Source organism: Marmota flaviventris, chromosome 11 (genome assembly GCF_047511675.1).
Source record: "Marmota flaviventris isolate mMarFla1 chromosome 11, mMarFla1.hap1, whole genome shotgun sequence".
Lineage (NCBI taxonomy): Eukaryota > Metazoa > Chordata > Mammalia > Rodentia > Sciuridae > Marmota > Marmota flaviventris.
Window position 1 is genome coordinate 8,061,612 of NC_092508.1, and position 15,171 is coordinate 8,076,782.

The 15,171-nt window shown below is 35.1% G+C and overlaps 1 protein-coding gene across 1 annotated transcript in view; it reads right to left on the bottom strand.

Annotated features, from left to right (window-relative positions):
• Psmd1 (proteasome 26S subunit, non-ATPase 1) overlaps positions 1-15,171 on the bottom strand; it is a 90,365-nt gene that overhangs the window by 25,796 nt on the left and 49,398 nt on the right. The window contains exons 17-18 of the mRNA XM_027941757.2: positions 4,369-4,483; positions 1,644-1,760 (exon numbers count right to left, since the gene is read on the bottom strand). Of these exons, the coding sequence (XP_027797558.1) occupies positions 1,644-1,760; positions 4,369-4,483 (232 nt within the window). The remainder of the gene's footprint in view (positions 1-1,643; positions 1,761-4,368; positions 4,484-15,171) is intronic.

A 15,171-nucleotide genomic window follows, 5' to 3' on the forward strand; every position in this document is an offset into this window, starting at 1 on the left:
TCTGTGACTGAGGAGGTGCAGTCCATGGCCTAAACTTGCTTCTTTAATGACATTCTTCAGTTGGACAACCTCCAAAATTTCAACAGCAGATCAAAAGCAGAAATAAAAGCTACTCATAGCCTCTATATTTAAAAAGAAAAAGAAAAGTGGTCTGTGTTTGGAAAGATGTTTATGGCTCTAGAAGATAACAGTATATTAAGCAGTACATTATAAAATAGGATGAGAGGTCAGATCCTATCTATGCTTAATATGATATGAAAATCACAGTAACTGCTTAGAATCTGAAATTTATTTTAAAAAGTTCTATAAAGTTAGAATGAATAACCAATGTGTTCTGGATATTCTTTTCCATCTCTCCAAACTTAATTTGCTGAAAATGAGGTTGTTCTATATCTGCTTGAAAACAGAAAGGCAGAAAACAGAAAGGCAACTGTTTACTTCTGTTTCCGATTTTTTAACCTCATATACAAGCAGAACACAAGGTTGTTAAATGCTCTTTTAATTAACATAGTTCTAGCTAGCATCAAACATGGTAATTTTGGTACATGCAAATAAGTTACATGCATTTTGTATTTCTAAACAGGATGGGAAGTTTTGGCTGAAGCAATAGGATACATTAAATATCAAACACTAAAATGAAGTTTATAAGATTGTCATATGGAAACTTTTAAGCAGATGTCTTAAAATTTGTTATGGAAGTCACCTGAAGATGGTTTCTTAGGGAAGTTGGATGGTGAATCTTTCTCCCACATTCTAAGTCTAGAAAAAGGGGCTTCAGAGGGATCTCTTAGAGCACTCAATACTTCAGGGGTCATTATGCACTGATGTCTGACAGAGTGAGAGGCATTAGTACTGACAGCCTAATGCATTCCCACCCCCAAGAAGGGCAAAATACACAAGTGTTTCTATAAAGCAGAAGGCATCAAGTGGGAAAGAAAGCCATCTTGCAGCCATCTGAAAACCTTGCCCAAGAAGATCACCCTGAAGGGCAATGACAGTCCACACAGATTATGAACATACTTTTATTTATTTTTTTGGAACTGAGGATTGGACCCCCAGGGTTGCTTTTACCACTTACCCACACCCTCAGCCTTTTCTATTTTTTTATTTTGAGAGAGGTTCTTGTAAAGTTGCTGAGGCTGGCCTCAAATTTGTAATCCTCCTGGAATTACAGGTGTGCACCACCACATTTGGTTGGGCATACTTTTTATTATTGTTATTACTGTTTTGTAGTGCTGGGGATTGAACCCATGCGAGGCAAGCACTCTACCAACTGAGCTATATCCCCAGCCCTGGGCATACTTATTTTTAAACTGAGATTATATGTAACAAATAAAGTGATGCTAGGATTTTTTATTGCCCCAGAAGGATGGGTCAGAAAAGTCATGGACTGATTAAATTTGCATTCTGTGTCAGAGTAATGAGTCATCCCAATGAAAAAAAAAATTAAAGAACAGTGAGAGGCACCCTCCCTCCAAAAAAGAGAGAGAAAATAATATATATTTAAAGTTTTCCTCTTTACTTCCTGTGACTTCAGTATTCACCATATTTGAAGTTAAAATGTCCTTAGAGGAAGGAAAGTCACTAAAGAAAAGCCCAAATCAGCTCTTTCCCTTTTGCAGAGAATTTCTTTGTTTGCTCACCTTGGGACAAGTGATTTCAGTCTGCTGGATCATGATGAGGGCGGAAGCTATGAGAGCCCCTTGTCTCACATAATTCACAGGGTCATTTGTCATTGGTTCTAGCAAATTAATTGCTTCCTGAAAGCATTAAAAATAACAACTTTAAACTGATATAGCCAGATTTTCAGATTAATTACAATCACTCTAAGTCAGTATTTTCATCTAATAGGGTAGTAATAATTTAAGACTACCTGAACAAAATAAGTCAGAACTGAGTGTCTTTAAGTTTCAACATAATTGATCATAAGTGAAAAGAAAGCTTTAGAACCTGGGTGTTCGTGTCTTAAGTAAACAAACTGTAAAGAAATTACGAGAAAAATTATTTAGAGGGCATTAACATTTGTTAAGAACCCATTATTTTTTAGGCATAGTACTAGATATTTTATATATTCCAAACCATATAATCCAATTAATACTCAAAACAAAAAACCAACAACCAACACAAAACAATATTTACGAACAAAGAAACCAAGAGTTTAAAATGTTAAGAAACTTGTCCAGAGTCGCACGGGTATCAAACCCAGGCCAGTGTGGCTCCAAAATGCATATTTTATATATATATATATATATATATATTTTTTTTTTTTTTTTTCCAACCTCCTTCAAATACTAAAATCTTATGTGAAAGGTAGTAACAGATGATTTTACATGACCTAATTTTAAAAATTAAATCAAAACAAACAAAACCAACACAAGAAACAACACAAACAAAAAAGATTTTACTTAGAATGGCAAAACAAATTAAATAGACCAGAAAGGATTTCATGACACTACTTTTTAAAAAAAAAATATTTATTTTTTTAGGTGTAGATGGACACAACATATTGCCTTTATTTTTATGTGGTGCTGAGAATCAAACCCGGGTCCTGCCCATGCTAGGCGAGCGCTCTACCTCTGAGCCACAATCCCAGCCCTCATGATACTACTTCTTAAGATCAAAGGTAACGGGATTTTCCAAACTGTCTACCAGTATTTCCCAAATAATATATTCTTCAGTATACTGATTTTACGAAAAAAGGATTCTTTGGCTAAATAAGTGGGATGACATATATAACCTCCTCTTGCAGACTCAAAATGTAACATGGTATCAAAGGCTCTAAGCATGTGCATACCACAAGGCTTTAACACAACTTAAATCAAGAAACTACACACTTTGTCTCAGCATTTGTCCACTGTTCTTGACCATGAACTTGTTTGTCTCATACAACTGCTATTAAGACCCTTCCATGTGGGAACTGCCACTTTGTGATGCAAAGTTCCCTATAAGGTTCTAAAATAGGAATAAATCTGGAAGGACCAGAGAAATGGGTCTACAAAATTATTAAACTTATTTCTTAATTCAGGATGTTACTTTTCAAGTATCCTTCATTCTAAGACAAAAAAAAAAAAAGACTAAATTTAATCCTTTTTTGGAAAATGACTTTAGACTCCTCTACATGTAGATTTACATATTTTAAAAAACAGAGCTCTTAACATATAATACATATACTAGAGATGTGTATTCTTTCTTTTCACTTCACTGAAAAATATTACATTGTGCAGAGGAATATGATTTCAGCCATTTGTTGCTGATATTCTTCATGATAAAATGTAATTAAATTTCTGATGTACTAGTCAAGTCATAATTAGGCCTCTCAGATGTGTAATACAAATTCAAAGGCATATTTGCAACAAATTGATGTTTCAGGTTTTTAATCAATAAAAATAATTGAACATCAAATCTCAGTCAGATATGTACTGGTACCTAGATCACACACATTATCTAGAAATAAAGCAGACTTGGTTAAGATGAGTAATAAAATTTTTCTATTGAATTAACATGTCAGATGCCATGTTTCAAAGAACATTTGCTCCTAGATATAATATTAAGTTTAGAATAATCTGGAAAGAAAAAAATCTCATTTACATTTAACTTATGAGGCCTGACATAAATGTCAACTAAAGACCTGAGGGGGAAATACTTAGTAAAATCCACATCCATTCAAATGTTCTAGAAAGTAATTTGATGACATGAAACAAGAATCTGACTTCTAGGAATCTATTCTATATAGGCAAAACAAAGAAACAAACATAACCCTATTATTTAAGCAGTGCATTTCTTTATGATTCAACATCTTGCCTAACCCAACTCTTTATTCTGTTACTCTTGAGGGATTAACAAATACCAGGTTGCCTACTAAGGTTAGTGTTGAGAAGGGCTGGGGATATAGCTCAGTGGTAGAATGCCTGCCTAACAAATGCAAAGTCCTGGCTTCAATTTCTAGCACCAAGTGGGTGGGGTGAGGGGTAGGGGTTATAGATGAGAAATAAAAACAGTAAATAAGCAGTTTGCTTAAAATAGAAACATTATCAAATAAACTGATTTTGTTGGCTTCAGATGAGAAAGTGGATTTTCATAATACTAATTATACAAACACAGAAAATAACCATGTAAAACAACCTGAGCAGTTCTTTAAAATAGAAATTCAGTGTCATCGTTTCATATATCCACATCGTGTGACAGTTTGTTCTTAAGTGGCTTTGGGCAACTCCGTATAGCAAGGTGAGGAAGTACTGGAGAGCTTTGTGAGGCAAGTTCAGTCGTAGAGATCACACTATACTTGTGTTTTTACAGCTGTTGCATAAACTCTTCTGCAAGGGAAAACAGTCTGGCGCCAGGAAAGAACTCACTGGCTCTGAGCTTTACCTTGTTTCCTGTACCAGCACAGCAGATCCCCAGGGCCATTGCAGCTCCATAGCGTACGTGAGGGTTGTAACTCTCTGACAACAAAGAAACAACACTAGGGCACTGTTCAGGGGTCCTGAAGAGAGACGGAGAAAATGAAGTCGTGTTATAGATAACATATTATAAATCAAACAAGAGAATTTTAACCATTTTTTTCTTAAGTCAGGAAATAATTGAATGTTTAACAAATAAATTGCAGAATTAAAAATCTCCCGTAGACTTCTAATTAATAATAGTAGAAATTTATTTTCTATGTTCAGAGAATGTGTGCAAAAAAAAAAAGACCATATCAGGGATCCTCCATCACAGTTCTGCATTCTAGTTGTTCCTGGGTGCCCTTCATGGGGCGGGGGAACAGCCATGCGGAAAACAGCACCCAGCTCTACAGCCACTTTCCTGTTTCCTGGTCACTCCACTTTTTGTTTCAGCAGACAGAAATCATTTATAGAGACTTGTGGATGTTTCCACAGCTTCATGAAATATTTAAATAGCACAGTATTATTCTAGTTACAGATCAAACTGGTAAGTATGCTTTCGTAATGAGGAAATTCTGACTTTTTTTTGCCTTTAGCTATTTTTTGTTGTTGTGGTATTGTCAACAAAAAGTTGTTGTTTTCTTTTTCTTAAAGACGATCCTGCTATGAATAAAAACAGTTTATTTCTACAAACCAATTCCCATCTAAAATTCTAAGCTGGCACTGTCCTCTAACCTCAAATTCAAAATGTGTGGCAAATTCTAATTTCAAATGCAACAGTGCCAAGTTTACAAAAGCTAGGTCTAGTAAATGAACGCTATGATATAAGGGAAGGATGGAATACTTCCACCCACAGTTGAGTCTGTCACACTTTTCTAAGTGTTCTCTGTCTGACCGCGCTGCCTTATGTAAGTGATTCTGGAATTAATAGCAACAATATCGAAAAACAGTATGGTGAAATAAAAAGTAATGTTATAGGAAATAGAGGAACTCAATTCTAGTCTTAACTTTGCTAATTTTTATGTTACATTACCCAAGTCATTTAGGTTTTCTTTGTAATTACAGACAGATTTTTTTTGACTATTTTGCAGTAATAATACAAAAATGGGTGAGCAAATAACTGAAAATATAGTAATAACATAAGCTTTCAAGTTAATGCATAGAGATAAATAAGAGTAAAACAGTATGTATCTAAAACTGGGTCCTGGTTTAAACTCCCCCAGGATTTAAAGGTGTGATTATCTGCCAATCAGCTGACACAGTGGTTCTAAATTACTTTTTGGATCAGAGTCATGCCCCCTCCCCAAATGTATGGCTAAACATAATTTTGGAAGTCTAATTTTTTTAAAAAATATTTTTTTAGTTGTTGTTGGTCCTTTATTTTCATGTGGTGCTGAGAATTGAACCCAGTGCCTCACACATTCTAGGCAAGCACTCTACCACTGAGCCATAACCCCAGCCCCTGGAAGCCTAATTTCTTAACTGTAAAATGAGGTAATGTATTCTCTGAGGTTTTAAAATCTAGTTCAAATAGCATCTTGTAAAGAAAATGAAAACACAATCAGCTTTATTACTCTTAAGCATTGTTACCACCATTAGGTACAAAATTGCAGGTTCAATAAGTAAAAACATTACCCAATCCCTGGTATATAATTCAGGCGCGTACATGTGTATGTGTGGGTTTTTTGTTTTGTTTTGTCTTATGGTACTGGGGATCAAACCCACTGCCTCACACATACTAGACAAGCGCTCTGCCACTAAAGTGTACCCTAAGCCCTATAATTAAGCTTCAATGAAAAAAAGTTGTAACTTTTGGTTTTAAAAAAAATAAAATGTCTTGGCTTGCAGCTAACAGCCATCTTTCCAATGTTATTTTTTGTCTGAACCTTCCACAGGGCAGGGATTGTGCAAGGCCATACGCACAAATCACTGACATATCATTCGACAATAAACTGCACATATGAGTTCCTTTCTTTCACTTTTTACTGTTGTTTCTTTATTGAATGTTCTGTGCAATTTCTACATTAAATCATACTGATAAATCAAGATGTTTCCAAGGACACCCCAGCAACCCCAATCTGTTTTCACTAGTGGAGGAAAAGCAGCAGAAACATTGTTTTTTGCAGGAATCAAAAAGGTAACTTCTGAGGCTATAAACCTCACGTAGAATTATGAATTTATAATCCTCATTAGGTAAATGCCAGTGTCAGAAGATTAACACAATACAAGGAATTAAGAACCACCCCTGGTTAAAGCCCTTGTACAATAGATTCCAAATAATCTAACCAGAATCCTGAATTTCTAAGTGCTTGTTGAATGTCTTTAACCAAATATGCCAGACACCTCAGTCAACACACAGAATCCCACACAGAAAGAGGAATCAAGAAGGGCATCTTTCCCCTATACCTCCTCTCCTCACACTGTGACCATTCCATTCCTTCCCTCTCCACACCTAATCAGCCAGCAAGTCAAGTGAAATCTTTAAGTCTTAGTTCAGGCCTTGATCATTTCTCATTGGAATTAAAACAGTGATTCCTGAAATAATCTGTCTCCTTTTGTTTTTCTTCAGTTTGTTGTGATAGAAAGAACACGGGCTTAAAATCAGAAAGATCTAGATTCCAGTGGCTGGAGATATAGCTCAGTGGGAGAGCACTTGCCTAACAGGCCCAAGGCCCTGGGTTCAATCCCCAGAACCACAAAAAATGAAGGAAGGAAGGAAGGAGGAAGGGAGGGAGGGAGGGAGGGAGGAAGATCGATCTATATTCCAATTCTAGTACCATCATTTATTAGTAGGGTAACAAGCACTAAACCTCTAATCCTTAACTGAATCCTTAAATAGAAAGATGGTTAAATTTAGAAATCCAACTTTCACATTTCAACTTTTTAGGGAGGTAACTGGTTTAATCATCAGAATATCTGCTCCATTTTATGCAGGCTGAGGAGAGCTGGTGGTGACAGACTAAAACATTATGCTGTAATCAATGAAATGCAAATATACAGCCAGAATTTGGCTTTGGATCAGAACAAGGAATTTTGTTATACTCCTTTAAAAAAAAAAAAAAAAAAAGAGCAATTCATGGCCAAAGAGTCTTTCAAAACAATATAAAATAGAAAGATGGTTAAATTTAGAAATCCAACTTTCACATTTCAACTTTTTAGGGAGGTAATGGCACACAAAAACCAACTTGCCCCTTGGCTGCAGCAGGAGCAAGCTATTCCAGGGCAAATTTACTCACAAGAAAGAATTTGTCCTAAAAGTTTACTTAGATTCATTTCCTTTATAATTTTCACTTGCTAAGAAAAGTATTATTATATTGAAACTGGGTGTGGTGGCACATGCCCATAATCCCATAATTTTGGAGGCCAAGTTTGAAGCTAACTTGGGCAACTGTGAGACCCTGTCTCAAAATGAAAATTAAAGAAAAGGGCTGGGAGTAACACACACGTACACACTTACACTGAGACTATATAAGATATCCTAATACTATTCTTAAACCAACCAAAAAATTCAAGTTCTTTTCTTTAGAAGAAAAATTAACCAAAAGACAATAGAACTTGGATTTGGCCTTTATTTTCCAAAAGACACCAACAATTTCATGAAAATTTAGAAAAGTTTTGCCTGGAAACATAAATATTAGAGCTTAATGTAGAGCTTTACCTAGATGGATGCAGTAAAGATTAAAATAGGTTTTGAAGGCAATAAACTCAAAGGTATATATTAAAGAAACTGTCAGCTTCTCAGTCTAATAACAATTCCAATTTTTGACACATTCCTTAGAAAAAACAAGTTTTAAGATAAGAAATGACATATTATTTAATAGATTAGGTTAGACATTCACTTTCTTCAAGAATACAATAAAATCATAATATTCTTATATGTTTATTTTAGTGTTTCACCAGGCAGCTCTAAAAGGACAAAGAAATCTTTCTAAGCAATGACTGGAATGCAAACATTCACTGAAAGCAAAACTTGTGCACATTCATCTTTATGCTTACATACACACACAGACATATGATATATGTATAAAGCTTTTCAATTAACAGTTAATAAAAAGAAGCAGACCTATGTCTACTGCCAGCCTTGCCCCTTAATACATAAACAAACAAAACAATGGTGAGAGAAAAATGGAAACTGAATATGATCAAGCTTCCTGATCCAATTATTAGTTTACAGGAAAGAGAATAAGTTAAACTACACACAGAAATGCAATCACTGAAATCTATATTGTGGGAAATTAAGCAAGAATAATGGCCTGGTTTCTTCAAGAAATAAAATGCAAGGAGAAAAAAAAAAAAGAAAAAGAAAAAGAAGAAGAAACAGGGAAAGGAAGAGAAAAGGAAAGGAAAAGAGGGTAAAGCAAGAGAAGGAAAATCAGAGATTAAAGACACTAAATCTTAGAAATAGTCCATTAGGCATTCTTTTAGTTATTTTAGATAATTCTGACACTCCCTAAATCTCAGCTTTTCTACATAAACACTGGACTCTCATGATGTCACAAAATATTCCTCTGGTTTGTTATAATACCCTTGGATAAGCGTTTATTAACAAAGTATTTAAATGACTAATCTCTGATCAACAATAAGAGCTCATTTCTATGTTTCCATGAACATATTTATAAAAACAAATGCCTAGGGGCTGGGGTTGTGGCTCAGTGGTAGAGCACTTGCTTAGCACGTGTGAGGCACTGGAGTTTGGTCTCAGCACCACACGAAATAAATAAGTTGTCAGGCTGATGCGTGCCTGTAATCCCAGAGCTTTGAGGCTGAGGCAGGAGGATCATGAGTTCAAAGCTAGCCTCAGCAAAAGTGAGGTGCTAAGCAATTCAGTGAGACTCTGTTCTAAATAAAATACAAAATAGGGTTAAGAACGTGGCTCAGTGGTTGAGTGCTCCCTTGAGTTTAATCCCTGGTATCCACCACCCAAATTAAATAAGTAAATAAATAAAATAAAGGTATCGTGTCCATCTATAACTAAAAATATTTTTTTAAAAAATGTCTAGGGCTAGGGATGTAGCCCTAGAAGGGTGGAAGAGTGCTTGCCTAGTATTCATGAGGTCCTGAGTTCAATCCCCAACACTGAAAATAAATAAATAAAACTAAAATAAATGTCTAGAAATGGTCAAGACAGAAAAAACAGTGGATTTTATTTTAAGGAGGGATAGATGGAGAAGAAGGAAATCAGTCCTTGAGAAATCATTTCACATACATTTGATACACTGAATTTAAAAGCGTATTTACCCAATTATAAATTTACTAGATGTATGTATTTTCAACAATGGAGCTACATGTTGAGAATTTCAGGAACTTTTCTTGTTCTATTTTATTCTTTGACTAGTTTATAAAGTTTATAATGATAAATAATAAAATTACAAGTAAAAGGGTGGTGAGATTTTTTTTTGTGTGTTTATTACAAGACATGCATAAAATCATTTTCAAAAGAACTGAAAAATAAAACAATTTTCTTTACCAAATATGTTTTGTCCCATATGAATTCGTATCCTAAGCTATTATTACTTATAAGGTTTTACTTATGAATGTAATATTTACTGACTACACATCAAACGTAACATACCACAAGGAGAGAAAAAAGCAAACCACACTGTGCCATAAACCTTACAAATGTAGCATATTATCTTTTAATATTCTTCCATCTTCCTGGACTTCAGCAAACCAAAAATTAGGATAGTATTTGGCAAACTTTCAGTACATTTCCAAAAAGATTAATTATTTTCAGGTGCTGTGAAAACGGGGAGGAGAGGTCTCAAAATGAGAAGAAAGCAGACTTGCTACTTCACCATGATAAAAAATATGGTTCTTAAAAATCTTTTGTGTAGTGTTGGGGATTAAACCTAGGGTTTTATGCATTCGAGGCAAGCACTCTACCAACTGAGCTATATCCCCAGCCCAGTTCTTATAAATCTTACAATGCATTCCTAGACATAGAGAAATCTATGATATTCAAAAAATTATTGCATCATTAATACATTTTCCCCATTTCTAATAATCAAACCAAGAAGTCATCAATTTCTTTCAGTTATATTAAAGACTTTATTGCTTTTTCCTTGATTTTATAATAATGGTCCCAAATATACTTTGCTATTCAGAAAAGTTCAATTCATTCCTGATATTTAAGTGTTCTGATGATAAAAGTCCACTTCCAAAAGTTGATTGCTAAAGAAGTGCAGAGTTTTGAGCTAATCTACACCTAAAGACATTTGGGTACTTCATGATCATCAACTATAATTCCAGCTATAAAAATTCCTTTGATGAAAGGAAATCACCACTGCACAACAGCAGGCTGATAGTGGCATTGGAGACGACAACCTGCACTACTGGGATAGTTACTACTGCCAGAGAGACTAGCACAAACCTTATTCTCTAGAATTGTGGTTAGTTTGGCCTTCAGCACAATGGCTTGACTTTGCTTCACCTTACTCTGCTTTCCCAAGACCACACTGGCCTTGGAGGCTGCATTTGCCATAACATTTAAAGGCAAAGGTACTGGCTACAGCAGTCTGGGAAACGAGATTGAGAAAGGAGGTGTGTGGGGTGCCAAGGGCATACCAGCAATATTGAGAATGCCACATATGTGGCCAAGATATATGCTCAGGAAAGGCTTAACTTTCACCTTAGGCTCTGCATAAGCAGCAGGGGAAGGCTAAGGCAGACTGGCAAATGACTTGCTCCAATTCTGGGTCGATATGTAAAGACTGGGTGAGTGATTCTTGTTATCAAGATGTCTAAGGAATCTGTCAAAACACCAGCTCACCACTAAGCTAACAGAACACGGACTACAGTGGCCACACATGACAAAGAATACAGGTTTTATAAAAATACTTTAGGAAAGTCATTAAACAGCAATGCATAAGTACCAATAACAAAAGAGAGAATCTTTCCTGAGTTGTCACATTATAATGTTCACAATGTCCAATTTTCAACACAAAATTCTGAGGTGTGTGAAGAAATAAGAAAATACTGCCCATTCACAGCAGAAAAAGGAATCAACAGAAATTGTTCCTGAAGAAGCCCAAGCATTGGATCTAAGTCAACTATCTAAAAATATTCAAAGAGCTGAAGGAAAGCAGGGGCAAATAACTAAAGAAAACGGGAGAACAATGTAACACCAAATACAAAATTTCCAATAAAGAGAGAGAAATTATAAAAAAAAGATCAAGCCGGGTGCTGTGGACCACACTTGTAATACCAGTGTCTGGGGAGGCTGAGGCAGGAGGATCACAAGTTCAAAGCCAGCCTCAGCAACTTAGTGAGCGCCTAACCAACTCAGTGAGACCCTGTCTCTAAATAAAATATTAAAAAGGGCTGGGGATGTGGCTCAGTGGTTAAGTGCCCCTGGGTTCAAGCCCCAGTATCAAAAAGATGAAACCAATTCTGAAACTTTAAAGTCCAATAAACTTGACAAATTCACTAGAGTGGGTTCAAGAGCAAAACTAACAGAAGAAAAAGGCAGTAAATTTGCAGATAGGTTGAAATTATTCAGTCTGAGAAACAGAAAGAAAGAAAAAAAAAAAAGAACAGAGCCTAATAGACTCAAGGGATACCATCAAGTACACCAGAAATAAGCATGAAGAGTTTCAGAGGGAGAAGAGATAATCATTGTGCAGCATAATTAGAGTGGTTAGAGCAGGAGAAGGAGATTTTTTTTAAAAAAAATATTTTTTCAGTTTTCATGGACACAATATCTTTATTTTGTTTATTTATTTTTATGTGCTACTGAGGATCGAACCCAGTGCCTCCCAGGTGTGACACGAGTGCTCTGCCACTGAGACACAACCCCAGCCTGAGAAGGAGATACATAAGAAAAGAAGGCAGCGAGGAAGCAAGTCTACCACTGAGCACACCCCCAGCCTATTATCGAAGTACATGTCCACCCTTCAATTTGTTACACTAATCTGGAATATGCAGAGAAACATACTTGTTAGAATTGTCAACAAATTTATCAATGAACATTCTTTTGTACCATTCAGATTTATTTGCAAAATGTTACATTCCTTAAAGGGTTTGGGAGAAAAAAATGTGTGTATATGGAGAGTATATAAAAATACTTAAGAATATGGACTCACAGGTTATCTTCTACTTAAAGTGCATGGGGTTGTTAAAGAGCACAGGTTTAGTTATTTGCCAACTCATCTATTCTTCTATATATATATACTTACTTACATATTATTGTGCTTTCTGACTTTCAGCTATGTTTCTGATAACTTGAGACTACCAAATAAGTGGCTGTTCTAACTAGTTATGTTCCTTAGTCATTAAACCAATTTAAAAATGCAAAAAGTGGGCTGGGGTTGTGGCTTGGGCTGGGGTTGTGGCTTAGCGGTAGAGCACTCGCCTCGCATGTGTAAGGCACTGGGTTCGATCCTCAGTACCACATAAAAATAAATAAAATAAAGGTATAAAAAAATGCAAAAAGCAACAAACAAAGGCTTTCATACAGGTCTTTTCATTGGATATAATGGTGCTGCTATTTCCAATCTGACGTTATTTTCTTTTGCAGACCACTACCTGCCTGCATAAGCAGATATCAAATTGTGATTCAGAGTAAAGCAGTATTTAAAAATATTTTGTATTCCTGAATAGAAGTTCTATCACATTAAAATCCATCTGATTGCTCATGAGTATTATTTCATTTGTTTTCATCTAGTATTCTGAACAAATATTTTTTTTCTAAAATACTGAATTTTAAAAAATACTGAATTTAAAAATACTGAATAAAACTGAAGTTCTCAGAACTGAAATAAACTAAATATATTCCAATGGCTTTCAATACAAGCTATACAGTAAAAAATTCAAGCAGCAAAAGGGCACAAATGTCATCGCTGATCTAAAAATAATTAAATAATTTAAAAATCTGAGTGTTCTATGATGATCTTTTAAAAATGCTAATATACAGTTTGGAAAAGCTTAAGGGCATACTATTAAGATCTACACAACAATTTTGTGAAATAAAGCAAAAATGTATCATTACATATAATACTCTCCCCAATGTAAAATCTGTGAGAGAAAAGCTGCCAATGAACCAACTCTCCAAACCAGAGGCTATTTAAAAAAGAGCAGTGACAAAGTTTCTGCTAAAACCTATGTATACATGTGGAATTCAGATCTTTCTGTGCTCTTCTATATAAGGCTGCAACCAGAGCAAATTAAATGTGTTCCAAGCAAAGGCATAAGAGCTGGATAAGAATCGTGTTTCACTGCTAGAAATGAGAACTATGGAAAACACTATATGGTGAACAGGATAGAATGTGCATAAAATAAAAGCTCTAGAATGTCTAGATTTTTTTCTCCAGTGAGGAAACAGCCCAGGCTTAATCCTAAATAAAACTATCTTAAGCTAAAAGAACAGAGTTTATTACAGTCCCCCAAATTATCAGAGCTCTTCAGAATATTACTTGAATAAGGGTTATGAACTGGGTTGACACGCTTAACTGGCAGCTTTATGAATTACAATGAATGTTGCCATGCTCTAAAAATGAATGTATCAGAGAGGAAATAACCTCCCTGGCATGCTTACAGCTATGCAACACGCTTGTTTCACTGCCTGCAAGCTCCAGGGCTAGAGGCTCAAAATAAGTCAATGGGAGGAGGATTTCAGTCACAGCAACAAGCGCTGAACAGATGCAACGACAACACACTTGGGAAAGTCACAAGCAAATGAGAGGTACGTATTTACAGATAAATAGATTTATCTAAGGGATTTTGTTGTTTTTTTTTACTTAATCTTTAAGAACTCTACTTCCATAATCTTTTATTTATATTCAGTGGTTTAAGGACCAAAATGAAAAATTTACTTATGTTAAAGGGGAGATTTCTAATATGGGATTTGTAAATATAATGAACAAATATCTTAATCATGGTCTTAGCCTCCCTTCTCAAGGAACTAGGAAGGTTAAGGAAAAAATTAGTACTTCAAACACAACAAAAAGAACTGGTTCAAGTTCGGCAAATCTAATGATTAAATTAAAAAATACCTCTAGAAGTAGCATGCTGTGAAAGATAAAATTTTGGATCCTATTAATATTTTTCTCTTCTAACGAAAGGAATTCCAACATGCTTATAAAAAATGGCATTTAAATCAGCACTAAGATAAACCCAATAAGACAACTCAATTGCATGTAAGGATTCTAGCTGATAAATCATTTATTTTGACTTTATGTAGGCTTAAGGTCTTCTTAGGTGGGTGGCTAGCGTGTAACATAACTGTGACTAAAGTTCTATTCAAAACTACTTAGTGCTTTGACTTTTTAAAAATTCTTTTTAAAGTACAAGGTCAGGAAACACCTAGCTTTTTATTATAAGCCACTGAAAAAATAATGTATCTCCCCCCTATCATTAACTTTGAGGCAAGTCAGGAATTTAATAATTTTTATGGGAACTAACTGCATTGTCACAATAGTACAATGGGCCTATTGAGAAGGGAGGGCCTAGTTGCTATGTTCAAGTGTTTCCACTGCTTTTTGGAAATAAATAATGCAACTTATATATCTATATCTTATATTTAGGGGCATCTCTCTGGCAATCAAGTTCAAATATAACTCTACAGCTGCAGCAAAAATACAAAAAAATGAAAGAAACTAATACTGTGTTTTCTCTCGGCTACTGGTATCTTTCACTGAGCCTTCTAAAATCTAAGCTCTAGGAAATACTAAAAATTTGAGGTCTTAATTACAAGCATGGACAGATGTGTGTATACTCTCATCTTAACAGAACTTCAACTTGTTTTTAAAAGGAAGGAGTCAACTTTGGCATGGATCGTTTGGCATGGGTACGA